Source organism: Panthera onca, chromosome B1 (assembly GCF_046562875.1).
Source record: "Panthera onca isolate mPanOnc1 chromosome B1, mPanOnc1 haplotype 2, whole genome shotgun sequence".
NCBI classification, from domain to species: domain Eukaryota; kingdom Metazoa; phylum Chordata; class Mammalia; order Carnivora; family Felidae; genus Panthera; species Panthera onca.
This window is the reverse complement of record NC_138342.1, coordinates 160,691,214-160,716,882: the sequence shown is the minus strand read 5'-3', so window position 1 is coordinate 160,716,882 and position 25,669 is coordinate 160,691,214. Positions and strand designations below refer to the sequence as shown.

Sequence of the window (25,669 nt, the reverse complement as noted above, 5' to 3'; positions counted from 1 at the left end):
ACCTCACCCCCAAACCGCTTCTGTGTCCACTGCCTGAAATTCGGGCGCCCTCCTGGCGGTGCTCAGATGCAGGGGCACGCGCGCCCAGGGAGACCAGGCTGCAGCAAAGCAGCCGCAGAGCGCCGCGCCGCTGGGCCCGCTCCCCCGGCTCGGGGGCCGCGGCTGGGAACTACAAGGCCCAGCAGGCAGCAGCAGGGGGAGGAGGAGGGGGTGGGACTAGCGCGGGTGGGAGTGAGAGAGCAAGCCCTCGCGCCTCGCCGGCGCACAGCGCTCGGAGCGCTCCTGCGGGTACTGCTGCGGCGGCCTGGGCAGCGGGCGGCGGCGAGCGGGAGCCCGGACTCTGGTCCAGCCGCAGCGCGCGGAGGAGCCCAGGCTGTGCCCGGAGCTGGGCGGCAACGTCCCGACTGGACCGAGACTCTGTTTAGCGCATTGCGGCGACCTCGCCTTCTCCGGGCGCGAGCGCGCGCCGCAGCTGGAAAAGCAGCGGAGACCGAGGACTTTTCGCCGGTCCGAGGGGCGCCCCGCAGCGCGCACCGTCCTAGTGCTGCAGTCGGGCACGCCGCGGCGCCGGGAACCCCTCAGGGCGATGAAGCCGGGTCTGCGAGAAGCGTGAGGCGCCGCCGCCCGGTTCCGGAGAGGGGGGCCACAGGGTCTGGAGACCCCGGGCGGCGGACGGGAGCCCTCCCCCCGCCCCGCCTCCGGGGCACCAGCTCCGGCTCCATTGTTCCCGCCCGGGCTGGAGGCGCAGAGCACCGAGCGCCACCGGGAGTCGAGCGCCGGCCGCGGGGCTCTCGCGGCCCCGCCAGGACCCGAGCGGAGCCCGGGGGCGGCGGGCCGGAGCCCGGGACGCGGGCGCCCGCCCGCCCGCACAAGCCACGGCGGACTCTCCAGAGGCGGAACCGCAGCGCCGAGTGAGGTAAGAGCCGCGGCGCCCGCAGATCCGGGGCGGGCTTGGCGTCCCGAGCGGCCCCCGGCGCTGGAGCCTCCTGGCTGCGCGCTTCCCCCGCCGCAGCCCAGTTGGGTCCGGCGCCTCCCTCCACTGGTTACGCGCCCCCTCCACCTCCTGACTCCCTTCCCAGCGCTCTGCGCCCCCCTTTTGTCTCCCCTCCCAGCTCCCCGCTCGCGTCGCCTTCTGCGCCCCCTCCCCGCGCTGGTCCCGCCGCTCCTCCTGCCGCCCAACTTTTCCGCCAACTCGCGCTGGGGAGCTGGCGAGGCGGCGGCGGCTCCGCGGTGAGACCTGGGAGGGACAGGGCCGGGGCGAAGGCGGCGGCGGCGGCTCTCGGTTTCCTCGGACTGGAGAGGGAGGGCGGGAGTGGGCAGCGAGGTGGGGGTGTGCGTGTGTGTGTGTGTGTGTGTGTTGCATTCCAGCCCATCTCTTTTTAATCCACCAGTGGGGACTCACCCCAATTCAGCAGGTAGCTTTGGGTGGAACGGTAAAAACCCGAGGTATTTCTGAGTCCTTTCCCACCCCGGGGAAGTCTGGGGTCGGAGTTGCGGGTGGGTGGATGGGGATATGAAGAAGGAAGGAAGTGGAGGGGTAGGTTAGCCTCTCCTCGAATAGGTTTTAAGGAGGTGTCGTCACCAAATGGCTGAATCGGCTGTAGCGGAGAGCGAGAAAGGAATTCCCTTTTCCAGAGGGGGTTCTTCTACTTAGTCGATCTCAGAAAAGGTCGGAAGTTTGGGGAAGGGAGGGCGCCCAGCGGGTGATGTTAAGCCCCATTATGGGGTCGGGGGGGGGGGGGGGGGACGTTCAGTTCCAATCTGGTTCTAGGAGGTGGGGGAAGGGATGAGGGTTTTGCCCGGTGCGGTTCACTCGGCAGCGCTGCTTGTTGCTTCTCTGGCTCAGACCCTCTGCCCGCCCTGCTCCCGCCTCCCGTTATGTTTGGGGTTGGGAAAAGAGGAACCCTCGTTTGCAGAGGAATTTATTGGCATTGTAGACGGAGTTCATTTAACACATATCCTATGAAGGCAGCCAGACACCTTCGCGCGGGGGTGGAGGGGGTGGTGGTGGTTGAAGCTTGCTTCTTTCTGGGCCCAGAAGCTATTGGTCCACCAAAAAAATTTCTGCGGTGTCTTTTTCCCCCAACACTTTTTTCCCCCATTTTCCAGATGTAGCAGCTGCATCTGGTTCCGTTTCGCCCCACACCGCAGCCACATTAACATCCCTCTCCCTCCCTTCTCCCTCACCCAAATTAAAACTGCTGTTCTTCAACTTGTCCTTACCACCTCCCTCTTTAAAATTTTTTTGAGACTTGGAGAGGAGAAGAGAGAGTTACTCTGGATCCCAAGTTATTTCGAATCTGATGGTGGAGATGCTGTCTAGATTGTGCCGGAAAAAGGCGTCGTGGGAGATGGGGCCACGATTTTAGGGGCGGTGGCACTTGGGAACGGTTCTGCTGGAGGTGGCCTGTTTGGCCATGGGTTTGACCCAGAACTGGCCCTGACGGAAGTTTCTGGAACCATAGCATTCCTTTTTCCGTCCCTTCAGTTAGAGCTGGAGCAGCCAGGGTTTCTGACCCTGTCCGTAGCTCGCCGTCGGTGTCTGACCGCCCCGTGGTGGCGTCACGCGTTCCTTTTCCACCCTCCCTGGATTGAGCCCGGGGCGCAGCTGCGGGGGGCATGGGAGGGGGGCGGCCGCTGTTGCTGCTGGGGGCTCTCCTTGGGCGTTTTAAAGTCGTTCTGTGGGCTGGAAACTGAAGTGAGACATTTTACCTCTTAAGGGCTACAGGGTTGAAAGCGCGGCGTTGGATTGTTGAGGGTGTGTGTGTGTGTGTGTGTGTGTGTGTTGTTTTTGTTTTTGTTTTGTAATAGCCTTTGAGGTAGGAAGGCACCTTATGGTCCAAAGTTGCGGGAGGGTGGGGAGAGTTGGTCGCTCTCACCCTCTCTTTTCCAGTCTCTTTCAAATTGAAAACACTTCTCTGGTTTCCTCCTTTGGGCGGTAGTTTGGAGGCTGTAATGAAATCGCACTTTCTCTAGACATGGTAATTAAGGTGACTGTTTCCTCCGCAGATGTGCCCTGCCCTTTGCACCTCCGGACCAGCGCTTTTTTTGGAATAGCGTCTAAACTGTAGAACCTTAGCCTTGAGACTGTTTAGCAGAAAGTGGCCATTTTCCCCCTGGGCCCAGCCTCCTGGTTTCCTCTCTGAGGCTTTAAAAGCTAAGTAGCAGGGCCCCGTGGGACGTGTCTCAGTCTAGCTAATTACCCCCAAGCCTGGGTCATCTCCTTTCCTTGCAGTGACCAAGGGAGAGCCATTGCCAACTGTCTGTCCTGATGGCCTGCCCCTCTAATGACTTGTTTATGTATTCCACCCCACCCCAGTTGGGAGAAGCTCCAGGGCTGCCGCTGACCCCTGGAGGAGCACAGGGTGTTTGGGGTCAGGAGGTTGCTGGGGCCTGGCTCTAGCAGGGTTGCTTACATACTGCATCAGTGACAAGCTCCTTGAAATATCTGTTGCATTCACTGTTAGTCATAGCCAAGTGTCAGCTCTTTAATGAGGGCCATCCGGATGGAGAGCCACTTGGACATGTGTGCTTTCACTGCCTGCGTTTACCATGCCTGTACAAATGCCCATTTTGTAGACGTTTTCACTAATGGGATTTGGGCCAGAGGGGGCACCACTTACTTTGGTTCCAAAGTAGACAGCCTTGGGTACTTCTTTTCCTTGGTCAAAGTTCCTTGAACTTAGAAAGTTCCAGTAGAAGAGCAAGTGAAGCAAAAGCACAGGAAGAAATAGAGTAGGAACATTGCAGATGCTGTTGTCCCTCGTGTCTTGAGGGAGATTAGAGTACATCAAGGTATACCTAAGCCTGAGCTAGCTTGGACTCCAGAGGGCAGAAAGAGCACACTGAGCATTGAGTAGGCAGATTCCAGCCATGGAGACCCAAGGAAAATCTGCGGGTTTTTGCTTTTAGTTGTATGCTTTGTGTTTGGGACATTGACCTGAAAAAAAGACTCCTAAAGCAGGGGATTTGCTCCCATGAGCCAGCTTCTCTGAACACACTCTACTTGCCTCCATTTTTAAATCTCTTTCATCAAGATGGCTGTTAGGGAAGAGCTTCCTGAGAAAGTTTGAGCCTGCTAGAGTCAACAAAGGTAGATAGAATTGATTCAAATGTCTTGTTCTGAAAAAGCCTCATCCCTTGAGATGAGTTTAATTTCCTCTTGGGAAATTTGCCTTGCATTTGTCTTCCCAAGAGCTTTGTCAAAGGTCTGGATGCACCAAGGACTGGTGGGAGTCCAGATGTAGAGCTTTAGAGAAGATTCTGGTGTTTCCAGAGAGGATTAAATTCCAGACTTGGGCCAGCATATGTGCTTTTTTCCCTCAGCTTGCATTTACCTTAAACAGAAATTCTCTGTCACTACCACTTCTTGCAATTAAAGAAGTTATATTTGGTCTTCCCTATGCGCCCCCCTCCCCCCCGCCTCCCAGGTAAATAGCTGTCACTTGGGTGAACAACTCCAAGAATATGGTGAATATGGTGGTGTTCCACCAGTCCATTTTGTCTTCAAAAGCAAGGTTTCCCAGGTTATGGTGGAGCAATTAGTATTTCACTTATTATTATTAATTTTTGGTATACCTCCCTCCCAAGGACATTGGACACATTTTTTATAAAGACTCAACATTTATAGTGTTTCCATTGGGGCACCTGGGTGGCTCAGTCCGTTAAGCGTCTGACTTTGCCTCAGGTCAGGATCTCATGGTTCCCGAGTTTGAGCCCCGCATTGGGCTCTATGCTCTCAGCATGGAGCCTGCTTTGGATCCTGTGTTCTCCTCTCTCTCTGCCCCTGCCCTGCTGTGCTCTATTGCTCAAAAAATAAATAAATAAGTAAATAAAATATTGTTAAAAAAAAACAGTGTCTCCCTTGGACCAACAAAAATTTTACAAGCTGAGCTGCATAACTTTTTTCTGGTGTCTATTAATTATTTGCCCTGGTACTCTCAACAGTGAGTAGAGAATACTCACTTTGGGGGAGTGCGACCATTTCTGTTAAGAAGTCAATCTTCTTCCCATCTAAAGGGATGAACGTTTTGATGTTACTTCCTCAATTCTGAGGAATCAAAATGTTTAGAAAATGTCTCATTTGGTATTTTTTGAGATAGAGTTTGGCTGGCTAAGAAGGAGTATTTGACTATTGCTTTTATGTGGCATTGGCAACCTCTTTTCCTCAAGAGTATCTGGGGGCGCCTGGGTGGCTCAGTGGGTTAAGCGTAGGACCCTTTTCGGCTCAGGTCATGATCTCACATTTTGTGAGTTCGAGCCTCGAGTCAGGCTCTGCACCAGCAATATGAAACCTGCTTGAGATTCTCTCTTCCTCTCTCTCTGCCCCTCCCCTGCTCTCTCTCAAAATACGTAAACTAAAAAAAAAAAAAAAAAAAAAAAGATGATCTGTATCAGTTTCTTTTCAATCAGCCTTTCCTTCATTCACTTACTCATCCAATTAACAAATGTGTCAGCATCTGCTATGCAGATCGTGGGTGCTAAGGGTATTAAGCGAAAGTTAGTCAGGCACAGACCCTGCTTCTTAAGGAGCTTGTGATCCCATGATACTTTGGAAATTCGGAGGAATGAGAGCCTCAGCTAGAAGGCTCAAGAAAGACTTGTGGAAGAGGTAGGGGGCTTTTTTTGTTTGTTTTTTGTTTTGTTTTTGAGGTGGGATTCAGAGAATAAGAAAGCTTGGCCCATTAAAGATGGGGGAAGGGCAAAGAAGAGGGCAGAGCACGAAGATCGCCTAGGATCATGCTGTCCCATAGAAATAAAGCACGATGGGTGGCTCAGTCCATTAAGCGTCCGACTTCAGCTCAGGTCATGATCACATGGTTTGTGGGTTCGAGCCCTGCATCGGGCTCTGTGGTGACAGCTCAGAGCCTGGAGCCTGCTTTGGATTTTCTGTCTCGTTCTCTCTCTGCCCCTCCCCAGCTCACACTCTGTCTCTCTCAAAAATGAGCATTAAAAAAAAAAGAAATAGAACACGAGCCACATGTAATCTTAGATTTTTCTAGTAGCCATGTTTGAAATTCAGAAAAAAGAAACAGGTGGAATTCACTTTCATTAATTCATTGGTTGAGATTTTAATAATCTATTTAACTTAGCCTCATAAATCCAAATGCTATCATTTGAACATGTAACCAATGTAAAAAATTATTGATGAGATACTTTACCTTCCTTTTTTTCACACCCAAGTTTTGAAGTCTGGTGTGTATGTTTCATTTCTAGCACGTCCTAATTCACATTAGCCACATTCCAAGCAAGTTCTTGGCAGCTACAAGTGGCTAGTGGCCATTGCATGGGATACCTAGGTCTAGAGGATAGGGTTTGAAGACAGATAGTGAGAAATACCTTCGTAAAGATAGGAAGTTTGTGTCTTCTGCCACCAGTTACCAATGTCTCCTGAGAGTGCTGGCCAGGAATGACTCAAAGCACAGTGTCTATGATTCCTTACATGGATTTGTACTTAGGAGAGGGCAGGTTCTTTCACCCATGCTGCCCATATGATCTCTTAACCACCTGTGATGGAGGCTGGGCAAATACCTCCTCCAACAAGTGGGGAAATGCAGAGGTTGTGTCCCCCCCCCCTCCAGTCCCCAGTTGAGGACCTCTGTGCCCAGGTGGGGTTGGCGGGGGGCGGGGGGGGGGGAGGGGAGGGGGTGCTTCAGGTCCCCGGAGACCTGACTGGTATGGGAGAGACTGAGGGTAGAGCCAGCTGCAAGGTCTCTGAGGAAGCTTCTGAGTACACCTGCAAGGCTGCAGGTCACATCTGTCCAGCAGTGAAGGAGGGAGACTGTCCCTAGGGGATTTTAAGAATTCATTAATTAGTAGAAGGAGAGGGGGGTGTGGTAAAGGAAGAGGTGACAGTTCTAGGGTCCCAGACAGTATGTGGATTGGTGGTTTGGGTCGCCGTGTTTTCTGTAGGTTTGTGGAATGGGGACCCTTCTCATTCCAGGGGTTGGTGCTGGGAGGCTGGGTTTTCTTGACGTCCTTTGTTTCACAGATGTGGGACTTGAGGCCCAGAGAGAAGCACCTTTTTGGGGTTGAGCTGGAGAGAAGCAGCTAGAAGAGTTTGACATGCACTGATAGCAGAGCTGAGCACAGCCAGCCACACCTGTGAGGGAGCCGGAGAGGCTTTCTGGGGGACAGAGTGGCTGAGTGGTGGTGGAAGCCGCCTGTCTGCTGCATTGAAAACAAGCTTAATCGCCTCAGCATGGTACCACCCTTTCCACTGGATACTGAAAATTCATTCATTACTCTGGTGGTTCCTGTGATGCTTAGGTTCTTAGCCAGGGGTACCTTTCTGGATCACAAGCCTGTATCTTTTGTTTGGTGTATCTTTGGGGGCATAATGAGATGTGGGATGTGGCTTACGGACGCCCTGTTGTAGCAAGCATCGCTTCTGTCCCAGGCCAGGGACCGTGCCCCATCCTCGGCCCTTAGACGGTCCTAGACAGATCTGTGATCTGCTTCCAAGGGTCTTCTCTCAGGCGAAGGAACTGAGGCGCTCCCATCTCCAGAGCTACCTTGGGTCTGTCCATGTCTGCTTGGTTTCTTTATGACACAGAGATGCTCTTTGGAGAAAATGGGCTTGTGCCAGATAGAGCCAGATTTGCTTACCCCTACTTGGCCCCTGGGCCCTGTCCTTTAGCATTAAAAACAAGTGATGAGTGTCCCGGTGCTTTTGCCTACCAGCTGCATAGCCAGGAGCAAAGTACTCAACCTCTTGGAGTCTCAGTTTCCCCATCCCTTAAAGGGGAATAGTAATTCCTACCCCCAAAAGTGTATAGTGAGGAAGAGAAGATGTTTTATAAGTATAAATTTTACCTAGTACATGCTTCATGCATAGTAGGTGTTCAGTAAATATCCTGTTCTGTCTCTTCAAGTCCCTTTCCTAAATTTAGAACATTGAAAGAGAAATGTTTATTTATTTAACGATTTGAAGTTATCAAATTTTAGTAAAGCCCTGGAAGGAAGCTAGTGGTAGTACATGCCTCCTCCCACTAGCCAGCGCCTGTGAACGAAGCCAAGAATCTGGGGGTTTTCTGCCAACCGGGACTGACTCACTCATGGGGACTGACTCACTCATGAGGGGCCCTGTCTGCTCCAAGGAGGCAGGGCTGAAGCACCACATTAGGGCATGTTCCGGAGAAGTGGATTCTCCAAATAACTTGGATGGTTCCTTGGAGCATTTAGGACAGAAGCAACCTATAATATGGAGACGTCACTCCTACCCCAGTCCAAACAGGGCCCAGAAAGTCTTAGCACTTGGTAAATGCTTAGCAGCAGCAACGATCCTATCCTTAAGACCCTCAGTGGGTATTTAAAATTTTACCACTCCAAACCTGAGGAGGGTAAGGGGCTACAGTCCATGCTTTTTGGAATGGGTCCCGGCAAGGACCTTCGTATTCTTCAGCGTAACCATTTCTGCTAGACATCTTGCAGCGTCGGGGAGGGGCATTGCGTCCACCTCGTGGTTCTGTGCTTTGAGGTCCTTTATGAGTTGGTGAGAGTTGTGTTCTGTCCATATGGGAACTTCATAGAACCAGAGATCCCTGCGATGTGTGTGGTGTTAGAGACCAAAAGAAAGAACCCAGGAGATCACTCACTGCAGCTTCCTGGTTGCACAGGTCCAGAGAAGGTCAGCGTTGTACTGGTTTCCCAGTCCTTGGTTTGTTCCAGAATTCTTCATCTTCTCTACCCCTCACCAAAGGGCTGGTTTGCCCTGGAGGAAGTGCAGTGTGTACTGGGAGGGGCACCAGCACGCGGGGGGCCTCCCGCAGCCCCACCACACTCTGTGGAGCCCTTGCCTGTGAAGGGGCGGAACTCTTGGGGATTTTCACCAGGCTCTTTGCTTTCCCAGCATAAATCATCTTGGGGCTTTTGCCTTGGAGGACTTCACGACAATTTTCCCAACAAGGCTTGCCATGTAGCCCACACTCAGGAAGTAGTCGGAGAGCTGAATTAAAGCACTGTTTTGTCTAATTAAAGCCTATAACCTCAAATTCAGTATTGGGGCAGGATCACAGTTCCCTTCTTTGTGCCTTAAGAGTAAGTTTTTGCTTTAAGCACCCTTCTGGACAGGGTGACTGTGCGACACACTTTAACTCCTTTTTCTCCTTATCTCCCCCCTCCCACGCAGACTCTCCTAACTTTTTGGTTTGTTCTTTCCTTAGAGTCAGCTTGAAAAGGAGGATCAAGCTCAAGACGGAGTCTCCATGGAGGTGTGGAGCCTGGTCACCAACCTCTAACTGCAGAACTGGGATGTGGAGCTGGAAGTACCTCCTCTTGGCTGTGCTGGTCACAGCCACACTCTGCACTGCCAGGCCAGCCCCGACCTTGCCCGAACAAGGTAAGGCATGGGCTGAGGGGTCAGCCTGGACTCCTGGGCCTCGGAGACCTGGCAGGCTAGGACAAAGGTGATGTTGTGGTTGACCGGGAAGGCAAGGCTCCACCCCGGATGGAGCAAAGGGCTCCTTTTTGTAGGAGAGGCTTCCAAAATACATGGGCTGGTTTGCACCTGGCTATAAACACACCCAGCTTCAGCAGAGGCTGGGGTCATAAAGGCTAGTGACGTCCATTTGCCAGAGGTGACCTGCTTAGGGCGGAAATATAGTCTTTTCTCTTCCTGAAAAAGAACTTCTGATTGGGATCTAAGAGCTGATTCCCCAACCTAGATGACATAAAATGGGGCACAAATGACCTATGAATTTGTTTGTTTAACACTTGGATGTTGAGGGGTGTGGGAGCTTGATAAAGACCTCTGGCTTCTAGAAAATTGTTTCAAAGACAATTGTTCCAAAGACAATTGTTCCATCTTCTTTGAGGGCTGGCAGTCATGGCCACGTGCCTGCCATTTTGCCGTCCTTGGCCATGTCTGACAGGCTGTGGTTGGAAGCCTGCCGAGCGGTTTGCTTTGGATACGCACCACTGGAGGGATTTCAGAGAGACGGAAAGCCAGGGAGCATTATGGTGCATGGATGCTCCTGGAGATCTATAGCTTCTTACAAAGTCAGACATTATTAGTAACGAGAAGGACTTACTTATGGGATTTACTGGAATTGTGAAAGTACTTCATGGAGGTTACAGGTATATAACACACCTAGTGGCTTTCAGGGGCCTGTGAGAACTTACTGCTGCCAAAGGGTAGTGTGGCTTGTGACTCGGTGGCTCATCACACAAATACGAAGGTTGGCAGGCAGTGGGCGAGAGGCTCAGGTGTGCACGTGAGGTAGTGGCTGAGTTTAAAGAACCATCAGTCTCAACTGTCAGGACCCGTTTGAGTGATAAATCATGAGTGAAAATATTTGTCTACTCTCATGGTGATGGGGAAGATCACATGAGACTTTCTGGAAGGTGTGCTTGGGTGGACCACACAGACTAATGTTGCATTCGGAGACAGAGCTGAACGTAAGACTTGAGCTAGAACATGCCAGAGACCCAAAGTGGGAGTGATCATCTCTGCCCACAGGGAGTTTATTATCAGGAAGATAAGTACAGAGGTAACTAAATACAAGGTAGACTGTGTTTTAACCACACAGTGGAGTCATAATGCAGTGGGAATGCAGAGGAAGAGGAGAGCAGAGAGCATTTCAGATGGGTCTAGAGGGATGGGTGAGGGTTTGTTGGATGACAGCCAAGGGGGGTTGGTTTGGAGGGGAATGGAGGGCATTCCAGGTAGACTAGTGTGAATGAGGGTGCTGAGGCAAGATGTATAAGGTGTATACAGAATGACTTGCCCAGTGAGTAGGTAGTTGTGGGGAGTAATACCTGGAAGAATTGAATTGCGTTAGCATATGGAAGGCCTTAACACCCTGCTAAGGACACTATGCTTAAATGAGTAGATACTGGGAATAAATGGGTAGATACTAGGAATCTCAAAAAGTTCTGAGCAGGTAGTGATGTGGATCCAGCTTTCAGAAAATTAACTTGGCAGTTGAATTTGGATAGATGGGAAGAAGTCTGTGTTTGAGTCCTGCTCTGCCATTTAATATCTGTATTACTTGCTTTGACAAATTACTCAAGCACACTAAGACTTAGTTTGCCCATCTTCTTTTTCTTTTTAATGTTTTAATGTTTATTTATTTTTGAGAGAGAGAGAGAGAGTGTGAGGGGGGGAGGGCAGAGAGAGAGGGAGACACAGAATCCGAAACAGACTCCACACTCTGAGCTGTCAGCACAGAGCCCCTTGTGGGGCTCGAACTCACAAATGGTGAGATCAGACCTGAGCCGAAGTTGGACACTTAACCGACTACGCCACCCAGATGCCCCTTAGTTTGCCCATCTTTAAAATGGGGACAGTAATAAAGCATTAAATGAGGTACCCAGATAAGACACCTACAGGTAAAGTTTTGGTAGTTATTACTGCTGTTACCACAGTTGCCAGACAGACGAGTTAGCTGTTTATTTAGCTGTTTGTTTTGAATGTCTAGCTAGAGGAAGGAACCAGAGTGGGGGGCGTGAGTTGTAAAGGAAGGGAAAACCAGCAGACACTATAGAAATAGAATCTGTGGGTTTCAGTAGGTTGGCTGTCAACTCTGGGTGATTTGAGACAGAGACAGAATGAAAGTAAAAGGAGTGAGTTAGGGCAGAAGGTTTATGAGGAGCAGAGATTTGGATCAGCCACAGTGTAGACGGTAATAAGGGAGTCCAAAAAGCAAGGAGGGCTTGGATGAGGTTTGAGAATATGAATTTATGTTGGGCCCTAAAGTGCTTTTTTTTTTTCTTCATCTTTCTCTATCAAACTCCTTTGCCCTTGAGAAATGGAGAATGGAGTAAGTGAATGGTATGGGTTTCAGGCCCAAGGAATTGTGGGGTGGGGTGGGTGTCGAGACGTTCACTGAATCCACTGGCTGTGGATCCTGAGAAAGGAAGCCCAGGCGGTGATAGAGGATGGAGCCAGGGGGCTGAAGGTCTTGATGAGGAGGAAACACAGGCCAGGAACAGAAGGGAGGGAATAGGGAAGGTGGAGGGGGCTATTAGGAGGGCTCTGCAGCAGTGAAGACTGAAGTCAGACCGCCATTTAAAAAAAAATCAACTGAGGCATAATTTACATTTTGAAAAATAACATCCATTTTTTTAATATAATTTATTTTGAGAGAGAGCACAAGCGGGGGCAAGGGCGCAGAGAGAGAGAAGGAGAGAGAGAATCCCAAGCAGGCTCTGCACTGTCAGTGCATAGCCCCACTCGGGTCTCAAATCCACAAACCATAAGATCATGACCTGAGCCCAAATCAAGAGTCAGATGCTTACCCACTGAGCCACCCTGGTGCCCCAATACACCAATTTTTAAGGGTATAGTGTGTTTTGGTGAATATAATGTCCCATGTGACTACCACCCCAGTCAAGGTAGGGAACATTTTCATCACCTCCAAAACTTCCCTCTGGTCCCTCTGCATTCAGTCACCTATGCAGCATTGACCCCAGCAACCGAAGATCTACTTTCTGTCACTATAGACTAGCTTTGCCTCTTCTAGAATTTCACATAATGGCATTATGTGGTGACTGTGTAGCCATTCCCCGGTTGATGGGCACTTGGGTTAACAGGTTTGGTTGTTATTAATAAAGCTCCTGTGAACATCTGTGTGTAAGTCTTGTGTGGACATAAGGTTTGCTCAATTGCCTTGGTTTTGATTTTGGCACCACTTCTTACTGTTGACTCTTGGGAAAGTTCCTGTGTGTGGAACTTCTATAAAATATAATGATAATGAACATCTGCTCCCAAGATCCAATAAGAATGTGTGCAGAGCTCTTAGCACAGTGCCTGGCACATGGTCAGTGGGCAATAAATGACAGTTGTGAGTGCTTTTTCCTGGGACCCCACAGAAGACAGCACGTGGTGAGGGGCTTGTTCCCTGGGTGGTGTGGAATGCCTTAGGACACAGATGTGGAAGTCCACTGGACTCCGGGGACGAGTCCCAGATCCCTGTTTGGTTAAGTCCCCCTGTGGGTGCAGTGTGGCTCTTTCACAGAGCTTTACCCCTCCTGAGCTTTGTGATAGCAAAGTACGTGCCCCCCACAGTCTTCAGAGAATTGCTGGGAGGTCATTAGGGAAAATCTGTCCCTGCGCTTTGTAAACCATAAGGTACCCCACAAAGGTAAAGTATCACTGTATGGTCTTAGCCCTGCTGATTATTAAATAATAATGCTGCTATTGTCCTCAGAAAAGACTATAATCTGTGTATAAAGGGTTTGTGCAAAAGTTTAAACCCCAAACTCTGCTCCCACAGAGAGCTTTTCCCCTTCAGAAGGGCCTTCTGTAATTGTGTGTGTGTGTGTGTGTGTGTGTGTGTGTGTTGGGAGCCCCTCCCCCAGTCTGCAAATGCTCCTGAGGGAGTGGGGAGGGCCTGGAGTTTCTGGCTGTCCTTGGAAAGTTGATTTAATAAGGGTTCCAGGAAAACCAGCCTCCCTTGGTCCCTCCCTCTCCTTTCCTTTCTCTAGTTTGGGATCGTAAAGAGGCTAAGCTTGTTTCAGAGCAGGTCTTGAGGAAGGAGGGAGAGGGAGTTGTGTGGAAAGACTAAACCTGGGTCATGGGTGGAGGTGCAGAAATGCGCCTTTAAAAAGAGAAATACTGACTTGAAAGAGATTTTGAGCTTGAGGAGGGTTGTGTCTGTGTATTTTTCTCTCCTTTAGAATAAGACTTGGAAAAGCACGTGGGTGAATCCAAAACTGCTTGCTTCTTGCAGTTGGGGCTGGGGGTCCTGCCCCCTTTCCAGTAGTAACGTGGGTTAAACACCCCAAACCCCATGGTCAAGGGGACAGTGTGAGACTTGCAGTCTCAAAATACTTGCGTACATACTCAGAAACCTGCAACTAATAAGCGATTTAATGGGCTGGGGTTTTCCTGCTCCTCCCACTTACCCAGATTTGAAGGAGTCTGGTGGCCGGTTGAAGGGGGAGAGGTTACCCTTAATGGAAAAGCCGCACGTTTCCATTTCTGGCTGCAAGCCCCCTCGATGCCGAGCGCCACAAAGCAAGGCTTTGTCTTTGTGTTCCACAAAACCTGCGCCTGTGGCGGGGTGGCTACAAGCAGTACCAGAGACATTGCCCCAGCTTCAGGTGGGAGGGCCCCAGCCACCCCAGGCAACCCACCAGGGGGTCCCACAGCTGTCTTTGGCCTTAAGGAGTATGCATTTCAGCCTGGCTGCAGGGGGAGCCGCAAATAGGTACCAGAGGGTATCCCACTGCCTGCCTTGGACAGGCTGCAGCTGATTGGTATGGCCGGGGCACCAGTGTCCCGTGGCTACACTGGGTCACACATCCAGGAGCGTCCCTCTGCCCCATCTGCCCCCCAACATCATTTCTTCCTGTCTGCTTTGAATGCACACTGGATGGATGTTCAGGAGGAGTTTCTCCTCCCTCAGCCAGAAGGCGAGTGGAATCACATGGAGCAGAAGGCGACGTTGGGTGACCCACTTGAGAACAAGGGTGCAGGATTTAGGTCGGTAGAAATCTGTAGGGTGCTTACCTACCAGGTTTCCCCCGAGGATCCGCTCTGCCCCACATCCTTTTCCCCAGAGTGGAGGCCTGAGTGTTTTTGAAAGGGCATGTTTGCAAGTGTTCCCAGAGCTGAGCTGAACAGGGTGGGGGTAGGGAGACCCAGTGCTCAGCCTGTGAGAGAATGTGAAGGAGGAGCACTCACGTGTCCTGCTTGACCACGCTGGGCAAGTGCAGCAAAGCCACTCCAGGGCTGTGTTCTTGGCTCTGGCTTCTGCATTGCTACACTATTAGCTTCACTGATTTTCCACTCTGGCTTTGCCAGCCAGCTCCCCGAAGTCAGGGAGGAGGAATTTCTCAGGGAAGAACAAATGGCTGTCCAGAGCCCTTGCTGCGGGTGGGGGAGGGGAGGGAGCCCAAACAAAGAATCAGGCTGGGATTTTGTCACCTGGTTTCTGTGACTACCTAGTCTGGGGTGGGCGGGAATTGAAGAGAGAGCGCCAAGGATTCCTTTGGATGCCGTGGCCCCAGCATGGAGGTAGGTCAGCAGGGCTCAGCCAGGGTGCTTGCTCCTGGTCAGGCAGAAGCAGTGAGTGATGGCTTGTGTCTGGGGTGGTGATGGATGGCCTTGGGAGAAGTGAGTTCTGGGGAGTCATTATCCGGGAGGGCCATGTCCGGGGTCAGAGAGCCTGACCAGCAGCTGCGCCCTGTTTTCACAGCGCCTGGTTCCTCTGAGGCCACTGGGAGCTCCAGCTCACCCTGTAGACACCACCTTTGCCTCTTCCTTCCTTCCCCGAAGCCTGGAAACGAGACAAGTGTCTCCCTGCTGACCGGGGAAAGTCCAGCTGCTCTGGCGCTCCTGGTCTCCTGAGTTCAGCTGCCCAGGCCTCCCTTTCATTCTGGAAAGATGGCTCATTTACAGACTTACTGCAAACATTCTCTTCTCTCTGCCCACCCACCCTACACCCTCCCCTCTGGCCCCAAGTGATTTAGCTGAAAGTTAAGTGCTCAACGGGACTCTTAAGGGCCTGGAGTAAATCCCAAACTGTTTCCTCCCAGAGAGAGGCCTTCTGGAGCCCAGGCTGCTCCTGATTGTGGAGGTTTGCTCTGACTTACAGCTGGTGACAGCCAAGTAGGGGAGACAGTTGCCTGAAGCCCCCATGGTGGGCTTGTTGCCGCTTTTTTTTTTTTAATTTTTTATTATTTTTGTGAGAGAGACAGAGTGCGAGCAGAGGAAGGGGAGAAGGAGACACAGAGTCTGAAGCAGGCTCCAGGCTCTGAGCTGTCAGCACAGAGCCCGACGTGGGGTTCAAACCCACAAACCTTGGGTCATGACCTGAGCCGAAGTTGGAAGTTTAATGGACTGAGCCACCCAGGTGCCCCTAGGCTTGTTGCCTCTTAATGGTAGCTCCTGTCTCAGAGTTCCTCTTTCCTGGTTGTCAGTTCACTTGGACTCTCATCTTTCCCCTTGCCAGATGAGGTGCCCACTGCCTTCATTTAAAGACTTTGCGCCTTGCAAACTGGGCAGTGCTGGGGTGAGGCATCTGTCCATTTAGTCCCAAGCTCTGAGAAAGATGGGCTCTGGCAGAGCTTGAAACCCAATCCTCCTTCCTTATCCCACACACTATGGTGTGGCTAAGCCTCCTGGGATGGGTTGTGTAAAAGGAGGTGAATGGGGGGGCAGCCGGCACCGCCATTTGAGCGAATGTGGCTGTGTTTCCCTGGCCCTGCATGTGCAGGCGCTTGCAGCCTCAAGTGGGTGAGAGGGTCAGGGAGTTCGGTGAAGACAGGCCTCAGTGGTTACGAGCTTGGGGCAGGGAGAGAGGTTAAAATCCACCAACACTGAACTTTCAAATTTGAGTTTAGTGTTTAGCCCTTCCTAAGTTTTTCTCTAGGATTGAAAACTAGCCTCTGGCTGATGGTCCCTTCATTCTGTCAGTCATTCATTCATTAACAGATTTCTCCCTCCCTCCTTTCCTTCCTTTTTTTTCCTTCTTTCTCCTCCCTCCTTCCCTCCCTCCTTCCCTCCCTCCCTCCCTCCCTCCCTTCCTCCCTTCCTCCTTTCCTCCTTTCCTCCCTTCCTCCTTTCCTCCCAGCCAGCCAAACAAGACTCTTCCTTTTCCTTCTTTTATACAATGTATTTATTCATACATAACCGTAGTTTATCCTGGTCCCTCAGTATGAAATGTTCGCCCCTATCTTTTTCTCCTTTCACTTTTTGTAATTCCTACTCTTAGCTGAGGGTTTAGCTTGGATTTAGCTTGGGTTTAGCCTAAGGCATAGCTTGAGGGCCACCTACCCCTTGAATCCTTCCTCTTGTCTCCAAATTAATCACTTCTTTTATCCCTCTTTCTGTTTAACTTTCAAGCTGGCACTTTGCCTTAATGTTATATGGAGCTTTTTTTAAGTTTATTTTTATTTATTTTGAGAGAGAGAGAAAGAGCAAGTGGGGGAGGGCAAGAGAGAGAGAGGGAGGGAGACAGAATCCCAAGCAGGCTCCACACTGTCAGCCCAGAACCCGGTGTAGGGCTCAAAGTCACGAAACATGAGATCATGACCTGAGCCGAAATCAAGAGTCAGACCCTTGTGTCTGGGGTGGTGACCACCCCTAACCGGACTTAGCCACCTAGGTGCCCTAGAGGTTTTTAACATATGGTTTGTTTCTTCCTCAGAGCAAAGTTCTGAGCAGTCAGAAAGAATATTTTCATTGCTCTTTTAAAACACAGCTATTTGATATGTCATCAAGGTTTACCATAGGAAATTTAGAAAATAAAGACTTGTAAAGAGAAGAAGAAAAACTATTCCCATAATCTAAAAATAGTCACTGTTAACTGTGAATCTATTTCTTTAGACTGTTTTTCTTGCATTTATACAAATGTGACTTTTCAAATATGGAATTTATATGGCATACACTGGTTTTTAACTTAAGCACATAGGTTTTTTTGTTTTTTTAAGTAAGCTCTATGCCCAGTGTGGGTCTTGAACTCGTGATCCTAAGATGGAGAGGTACATGCTCTACCAGCTGCCCCAAGCATGTAGTATTTATTGCCAAGCAAAGAAAATTGTTTCATTGTGCTTAATAACTACATATATTCCATTGTGTGGGTGGGCAAAATGTATTTATTTACCCAGTCCTCTACTGTTGGGCATTTAGGTTATTTTCAATAGTTTGCACTTAAATGAACATACTTTTACAAATAAAATGTGTCCATATTTCCAAGGATACTTACATTCTAATACATAGAATGTATTTTTTTACATTAGTATGTACAAAGTATGTAATGTACTTTATTACATTAGTAATATTACATTACATTACTAATTACTAATTACATTACTAATTACTAATTACATTACTAATATTACATTAGTATGTACAAAGTATGTAATGTACTTTATTACATACTGACAAATTTGCCACAGAAAGGTTAAGCCAGTAAAACTCTTCTAAAATAATAATAAATACTATTTATTGCACCTTCACAGCCTGTCTGCTTTACATTTTTACATCTTTACACTGATCCCATGGCCATAGGTTTTACTCCCATAGTCAGATGGGGAAACTGGGATCCAAGGAGTTAAGTAACTTACCTGAGGTCATAGTTGGTGAAACGTGGAACTTAGATTCACACTCAAGTAGGTATGACTTCAGTATTTTTTTCTAGTCCCTAGAAAAAATAGTGTATTTTTTACACTATGTCCCTATGTCAGATTGGGTTTCCCCCTAAAGTTCAGACGGACGAACATTTTATTTTTTTTAATGTTTATTTATTTTTGAGAGAGAGAGGGAGACCCAGAATCTGAAACAGGCTCCAGGCTCCAGGCTCCAAGCTGTCAGCACAGAGCCAGTCGCGAGGCTCAAACCCACAAACCGTGAGATCATGACCTGAGCCGAAGTCAGACACCTCACTGACTGAGATACCCAGGCACCCCCAACATTTGAATCTAAACATTTCAATTTGCTGGGTCAGCCTTTCTCTGTCCCACAGGAATCAGGCTCCACCTCCCTTTCTGGGTAGGTGTGCAATTGGGGTAAGGGCAGCTGAGATGCTTGCCTTGTAGCATTTCTCATGTGACATTCTTCTCTCTGCTCAGAGGTTATGCATGGGTCATAAGTCTGTGAGCTGCCTAAAGGCAGGGGTTCCCTAGCCTAGAATATTCAATAGAACAGAAACCCCATGGAGGCTGCCTTTTCTATTGTAGCAGAGCCTTCCTACTTGGAGAAGGTCTAGGATCGGAGGTCCCCAAAGTGTCAGATGCCACACCTGAGTTTTCTTCGTAGGTCACACTTATTCTAGAATGTGGTGGTGTTGCCCAGACATACAAATCACCTAGATTGCTTCTAAAATGGTTGTGGTCCAGCGGTGTCTGCTGGGTGGAAATATGTCAGAAGGGCTTACTGAGGCTAAAGCACTGGCATTGTTTTGAGGCTACCACTATGTATATTTTTAAGACATAAGGAAATACAGGGGTGCCTTGGTGGCTCGGTCAGTTAAGTATCTGACTCTTGATTCAGGCTCAGGCCATCATCTCACGGTTCGTGGGTTCGAGCCCCACATCAGGCTCCTCACTGACAGTGCAGAGCCTGCTTGGAATTCTCTCTCCTTCTCTCTGCCCTTCCCCTTCTCATGCTCCGTCTCTCTCCCTCAAAATATATAAATAAACTTAAAAAAAAAAAAAGACATGAAGAAATACAAAAACAGGGACAGAGATCCTGAAGCTGTCGGTTGTCTTAGTGCCTACTAAGATATTCAACACATTAATGTTTTAAACAAAAATATGTATTATATTGTGGTTGGGCTAGTCACAAATAATTACAGGATTTAAAAAACCTAGGGGCACCTGGGTGGCTCAGTTGGTTAAACGTCTGACTTTGGCTCAGGTCATGATCTCATGGTTCATGGGTTCGAGCCCCATGTCAGGCTCTGGCTGATGGCTCGGAGCCTGGAGCCTGCTTTGGATTCTGTGTCTCCCTTTCTCTCTGCCCTTCCCCTGCTCATGCTCTGTCTCTGTCTCAAAAATAAATAAATGTTAAAAAATAATTTTAAAAAAATCTATATTAATTTGTGGTATACTGTCTGAAGTGTGCCCCAGGAATAGGACATAGATGTATTAAAAGTTGTTTGACAAATATCTTCTTCCATTTCTGTTGGTAACTATCTGTGTAACCTGGGGAGAAAACACCAAAAGTCCCCCATTCAAGAGAGGCCAGGACAAATGCCTTCCCCTCCCCTAGCTTTACCATGGATCAGGCCCAGTCCTGGCCAGTGTTATCTTTTTTTTTTTTTTTTTTAATGTTTATTTATATATTTTGAGAGAGAGAGAGAGAGTAGGGGAGGGGCAGAGAAAGAGGAAGAAGCCGAGAGAATCCAAGTAGGCTCTGAGCTGTCAGCATAGAGCCCTAAGGGGCTGTGAGATCATGACCTGAGCCAAAATCCAGAGTCAGATGCTTAACCAACTTAACCGACTGAGCCACCCAGGCACCCCCCTGGCCAGTGTTATTCTTACCAGACATATGCAAATACAGCAAATGACTCGTTAAAGAAGTGTCATCAAAAGACTGCATCAAGTAAGGACATAAAACCCAGGTTATGAGGACATCTGCAAACGTAGGAGAGGGTCCTTCCCTAAAGTGAAGGGACAAATTAACCATCATTTGTGAGCTGTGATCTGTGCGTGTACATATACATCGTGAAGGCAGAGGTTTTGTCTTTTTGTTCACTTCAGCACCTTAGAACAAATAAATACATGCATGAACACACAGGTAAGGAACCACCCATTTTCTTTGTTTAAAAGATAACCTAAAATTTCCAGTTTTAAAAAAGGAGACAGCGCAGGGCACTTGGGTGGCTCAGTCGGTTAAGTGTCCGACTTCGGCTCAGGTCATGATCTCACAGTTTGTGGGCTCGAGCCCCATGTCAGGCTCTGTGTTGACAGCTCAGAGCCTGGATCCTGCTTCGGATTCTGTGTCTGCCTCTCTCTCCCCCACTCACGCTCGCTCTCGCTCGCTCGCTCTCTCAAAAAAAAATTTTTTTTAAGTTAAAAAAAAGAGATGGTGGGAATAAAATCCTTTTCAGCAGGAAGATAAGGAAAATATGTAAGGAGTCATTTCTCCCACGTCTGACACTCTTCACATCATCTCACGGAACGATTCTTGGGTGCTTGAGACATGGCATCACCTGGTGGCCATGCTCCGTTCCCACAGCTCTTGATTCTGAAGCAGGGCCAGAGGTTGGTAGTTCTGACAAGTTCCCTGCCCATCCAGGAGAATTTGAGAATCTCTGATGTTCAGTTAATTTCTCAAAAAAGTCTATAACGTAGGTGCTGTTTCCACGTCACAGTTTAGGCAACTGACCCAGAGAGGTCAAACATACACAACTTGCCGAGATTAAACAGCCAGTAAGTGGTGGGATTGAGACTGGAGTCTGGTGGGTATCAATGCCTGCAGCCCTAACTCCTGTACTGGAAAGGATGAGAGGCAGGAAGGTGGAATATCAGAGAGGCTGGAGAGAGAAAGACTAAGATAGGCGGAGAGGTAGTGGGAAAGGTGGAAGAAGGCTGAGTCAAGTTGCCTGGGGGTACTGGGGAGGCAGGGGTAGGTTGGTCTGAAAGCCTTCCGGGGAAGAAGACTCTCTCCCCTCTTTCTCTGATGCGGGGCTTTAAGTCAATTATCACCGTCTTTGGAATGCTGATCTGCTCTCCAGCCTGTTAGAAGGGCCCTTTTGCATTCAGAAATCTCTGTTCCTTTACTGTCAGACTTTAGAGTTTACTTTTGGAATTAAGGTTTATTTTCCCTAGGTTTTGGGAATTAGCTCTTGAATCTTGAAAGAGTCAGCCTTACCTAACTACTGAATGAAGTTCTTCCTGTGACATTCAAAACTTTTGCCGATGTCATTTGAGCAGTCAAGACTATATTAATGTCTGAAGGGTGCTCTTGGAGGTGGCATTTATTTTATAATGTGAGCCCTTCACTACCCGCAGCGCTTCCACTCCATTTTTGAAATTTATTTGCCTCGCTAGTTCTCATAGGGTAATATATCATGAGTCAAAAAGGACAGTGAAATAAATCCCTCTAGAATACTTGGGCTCCCAGTTTTCTGCCAGTCACAGCCTGTTAGCTATTCCGCGTCCTCCATTCTAAGACTTCTTCTGGTGAGAACATGGGTCAGAGAGAAGCCATGAAGACAAGCATTTATTGAAGTGCTGGTGGCTGGAGATCTGGGACCAAAACAGAATCCACCCATCCACCCATCCTCCCTCCTTCCTTAGAGTGAGCAGGGGAGAGGCAGAGAGAGAGAGCGAATCTTAAGCACACTCAGCAAGGAGCCCAGGCGGGGGCTGGATCCCACGATCTTGGGATCATGACCTGCGCTGAAATCAGAAGTCAGATGCTCAACCAACTGAGCCGCTGAGGCACCCCCAGAATCCTCGCTTCTTAAGGCAAATTAACTTGCAGCCTCTTGCCTTTCCTCACACCAGAGAGCACTGTGTGCTCGTGGGGGCAGAAGGGGGTAGCAGTGAGTGATGCTCACTTCTTAAGCCCCAGCTGAAAATTGGAAAGTTAGAACTAGAGGGCACCCAGAGCTTGTCAGGTCCATCAGCTTTCCCATTTCACAGATGAGGAATTTGAGGCCCAAGGGAGGAGATGACTTCCCCAGGGTCACACAGTTAGTGGTAGGGCCAGTTGTCTGAGTGATTTCCACTCAGATGTTCTTTCCACTGCACCCAGCCAGTTACACCTGTGCTTCAAGCAGGGTTTGGGGCTGAGTGGTTTTCACAAGGGTTTCAGACTAGGCTCGCATCCCTTAGGACGTCTGGATGTTGACATTGCCCAGATAATGTTGACATTATCTCTCTCCCTGGATTCTGATTGTTCAAGATCCTCCCGACTGAGCAAAGGAGTCCCCAGTGTAGACATTGGTCCCTAACCTTCCTCCAACCAAGCCTTTAGTCCTCCTCCTTCCACCTGCTCGCTACCTGACAGCCATACCGTCTCAGGTAGAGAGATCCCTGAAGCATGTTCTTGTAATTTCTTAAAGAGCACTTAATGCTCAACTTTCATGGTGTGTGTGAAAGAGAAAAAGGAATATGTAGTATGTCAATGCATCCCCTGAGTCCTCACTGTCCTGCAAATCTGTGGAACAGACCAGAAGTCCCAGACTTTTACATTTCGTGAGCCAGTAAAAATTCCTCCCAGTTTTTCAGAACCTACATAGGGTTAACAACTCATTTTGCTACGTAAGAACATTTTTTAAAAAATTTCTTTTAATGTTTATTTTTGACAGAGAGACAGAGTGCGAGCAGGGGAGGGGCAGAGAGAGAGGGAGACACAGAATCTGAAGCAGACTCCAGTCTCTGAGCTGTCAGCACAGAGCTGGATGTGGGGCTCAAACCGTGAGATCATGACCTGAACCAAAGTTGGACCCTTAACGGACTGAGCCACCCAGGTGCTCCATGTAAGAACATTTTTAAAAACCAACACTGTTCACTACCATTACTTTCTTTTTTTTTTTTAACTGTGGTAAAATACACATAACATAAAATCAACCTGTTTTCACCAGTTTTGAGTATCCAGTTCTGTGGCATTAAGTTCATTCATGTTGTTGTCCCTCCATCACCATCATTGTCTCCAGAATGTTTGCATTTTCTCCAGTTGAAGCTCTGTTCCCATTAGACTTGAACTCCCCATTCTCCCCTCTCCCAGCCCCTGGCAACCACCTTTCTACACCATTTTATTCTCTTTAAAAAAAATTTTTTTTTAACATTTATTTATTTTTGAGAGACAGAGAGAGACCGAGCATGAGCAGAAGAGGGGCAGAGAGAAAGAGGGAGACACAGAATCTGAAGCAGGCTCCAGGCTCTGAGCTGTCAGCACAGAGCCCTATATGGGGCTCGAACTCACAAACTGTGAGATCATGACCTGAGCCAAAGTCAGACACTTAACCGACTGAACCACCCAGGCGCCCCCACCATTTTATTTTCAAAGGATGCTTATGGCCTTTATTTTCATAATGTAACGATAAGAGGCATTTCTTTAACATTGAGAAAAAGTAACCTTATGAAGAGCCCATTCCATGGCCCACTGAAGTAAGTGACCCCTGTACACTGTGTGACCCAGACCCGCCATGCAGTGATCGGACTAGACACGGGGAGGGAAGGTGGCAAGTACACTGGAGTGCTGAGAGTTTTGGTGAAGCATGCTCTCAAGCACCCACTGAAGTTTTGGGGGGGCGCAAAAAGCCAAATTCTGGAACAGCTGACTCCTCCACTAGTTCATCGGCAAGTTTAGGGAGCTGCAATTTTTTCCTGCCCAGCTGCTGGTGCTTCTTTCCCCAAACAAGCTCTGCTGAGTGTGGGGGAGGGGAAGCCCTCCAAGGGGCCCTTGTAGGGGGCGCGGTGGGGGCAGGGCTGTACTTTCTTTTCTTTAAGGAACCTGACCGGACTTTAAGGTCAGAGCACGGCAGAGTGGGAGCTGCAGGGTTACCTCTTCCCTGTTGATTCATCTCACTGTCCTCCTCCCCCAGCCTTAATGATCTTTCCATTACAGAACCCAGACCAGGAAGTGCATGACAGGTCGCAGCTGCAGACACATGGCTGGGAGGCCTGGGCTCCGGGCCAGTGGTGGGAGGGTCTGAGCTCTCTTTACAGCAGCGGGACCCTACACACACACACACACACACGCACGCACGCACGCACGCACGCACGCCCTCACGCACACACTCAGGCACTTGAGCTAGTTCAGTGGAAGGTGTTCTGTGTTGTAACAGTTGGTGGCCAGTTGTACTTTTGCTTTGAGTTCAGGACTTGATTTTTACTAAAGGCAGAAGACCACCACCTGAGTGTCCAGATCCCCTCAGCTTACAACCCACACAAGTGGTCCTTACTGGGTTTGGGATTCTTTCAGGGGGGGTTTCCATCATTGAGCAGAGGCTCTTTGGCTCCTTTTCCCAAAACAGGACCGACCCATCTAATATGGCTTTAGAAGCTTCCCAGATGTCCAGGAGAGTTATTAGGCATAGTATTAATACCTCCAAAATTGTCAGTTTTTCTTATGATTCTATCAAAATGCAAGGTTCAGAACCTCTTTTGGGGGATGGTTTAGTTGCAAGAGCGTAGGCTTTGCAAACACACAGTTCTGGGTGCAAATCTTAATGAGCAGAGCCTCCTCTGGCCATCTTCTTTGGGGATGGCTCCTTCCACATGCAAGTTTGCTCAGGAAATGTTAATTTACCCTCAACTGTGTCCTGGGGGGCAGTTGTCACACAGGAGTTTCTGTCTCCACCGCCAGCTGTGTTGTTGGCTTTCTTCCCTGAATCTGCCAAGGCCGGATTCCTCTAGTGCCAAATGTGAACCCCGGTGACACCAACTTCTAGGAACTGTGAGCTTAGACCGCCCTTCCCCGTAGCTGCAGGGCACCTCCCTTTGCTCTGGGGTGAGTGGGCTCTTTGCTTCCTGCGCCTCTTAAGTGAACTTGCCTCAGAGCAGCTAAGGTAGGCAGGAGAGAAGCATCGCGTACTGACAATTGCTTTGGGAAATGGGGATAGGAAGAGATTTCTTCGGGCTCCATCCGTAGTGTGTCAGTAAATATTTGGCGAGAGAGCTTTTGCTGGCGGAGAGGAAGAAGGGAAGTTTCTTTTAAAACAGCTCTTGGGCACATTCCTTTGTTAATCACTTAATTACGGTCCTTCTCCCCAGTGAGTGAGTGCTTTGCCCTTGGTGGGAGGTAGAGGGGACATGGGGGACACGGGTGCTGATGGGGGCACAGTCCTCAGGAGGGGGAAAAAAAACTACAGGTACGAGGAGGCACCACATAGAACCCATAGAACCCGGCGCGTGGGCTCGAACCCTGGACTCCATCCTGACTGTCATCTGGTTGAAAGTTTACACAGACCTCGCTGGGCTCGGGGCACTCTCGGCTGGGGTCTCCCGAGTGGGGTTCTGCATGCCTGGGCCTCCTCCTGCCCAGATACTGGGGAGCTGTTTTGGGGGGTCTTGGGGCGGGCGTGAGGCCCCGCGCTGAGGCTTTGGCCAGCGCAGGCGGCTCTGCACTAAATTACAGTGACGAGGTGGGACACACAAAAGACCAAAATCTTTAATAAAAACAAAACAAAACTCCGGCCCCAAGCCCCTGGGCTGCTGAATGGCGATGGCTTCCTGTCAGGATTAGCCGGGCCGCCTGGGCCTGTGTGCACTGCCTTTCTCCTCAGGAAATACCTTTAGTAAGCCCCGGTGGGGTCCCCATGGC

At 49.4% G+C, this 25,669-nt stretch overlaps 1 protein-coding gene across 4 annotated transcripts in view; it reads left to right on the top strand.

The window, feature by feature from the left end:
• The first annotated feature begins 591 nt into the window (after positions 1-591).
• FGFR1 (fibroblast growth factor receptor 1) overlaps positions 592-25,669 on the top strand; it is a 51,520-nt gene continuing 26,442 nt past the window's right edge. For 3 of the 4 annotated variants that reach the window (XM_078445544.2, XM_078445541.2, XM_078445540.2), the window contains exons 1-2: positions 808-916; positions 9,165-9,340. In XM_078445544.2, coding sequence (XP_078301670.1) covers positions 9,253-9,340 — 88 coding nt within the window. In that variant the 5' untranslated portion in view covers positions 808-916; positions 9,165-9,252. Of the gene's footprint in view, positions 917-9,164; positions 9,341-25,669 lie in introns of all 4 variants that reach the window. The other variant, XM_081795614.1, reaches the window with a different exon arrangement.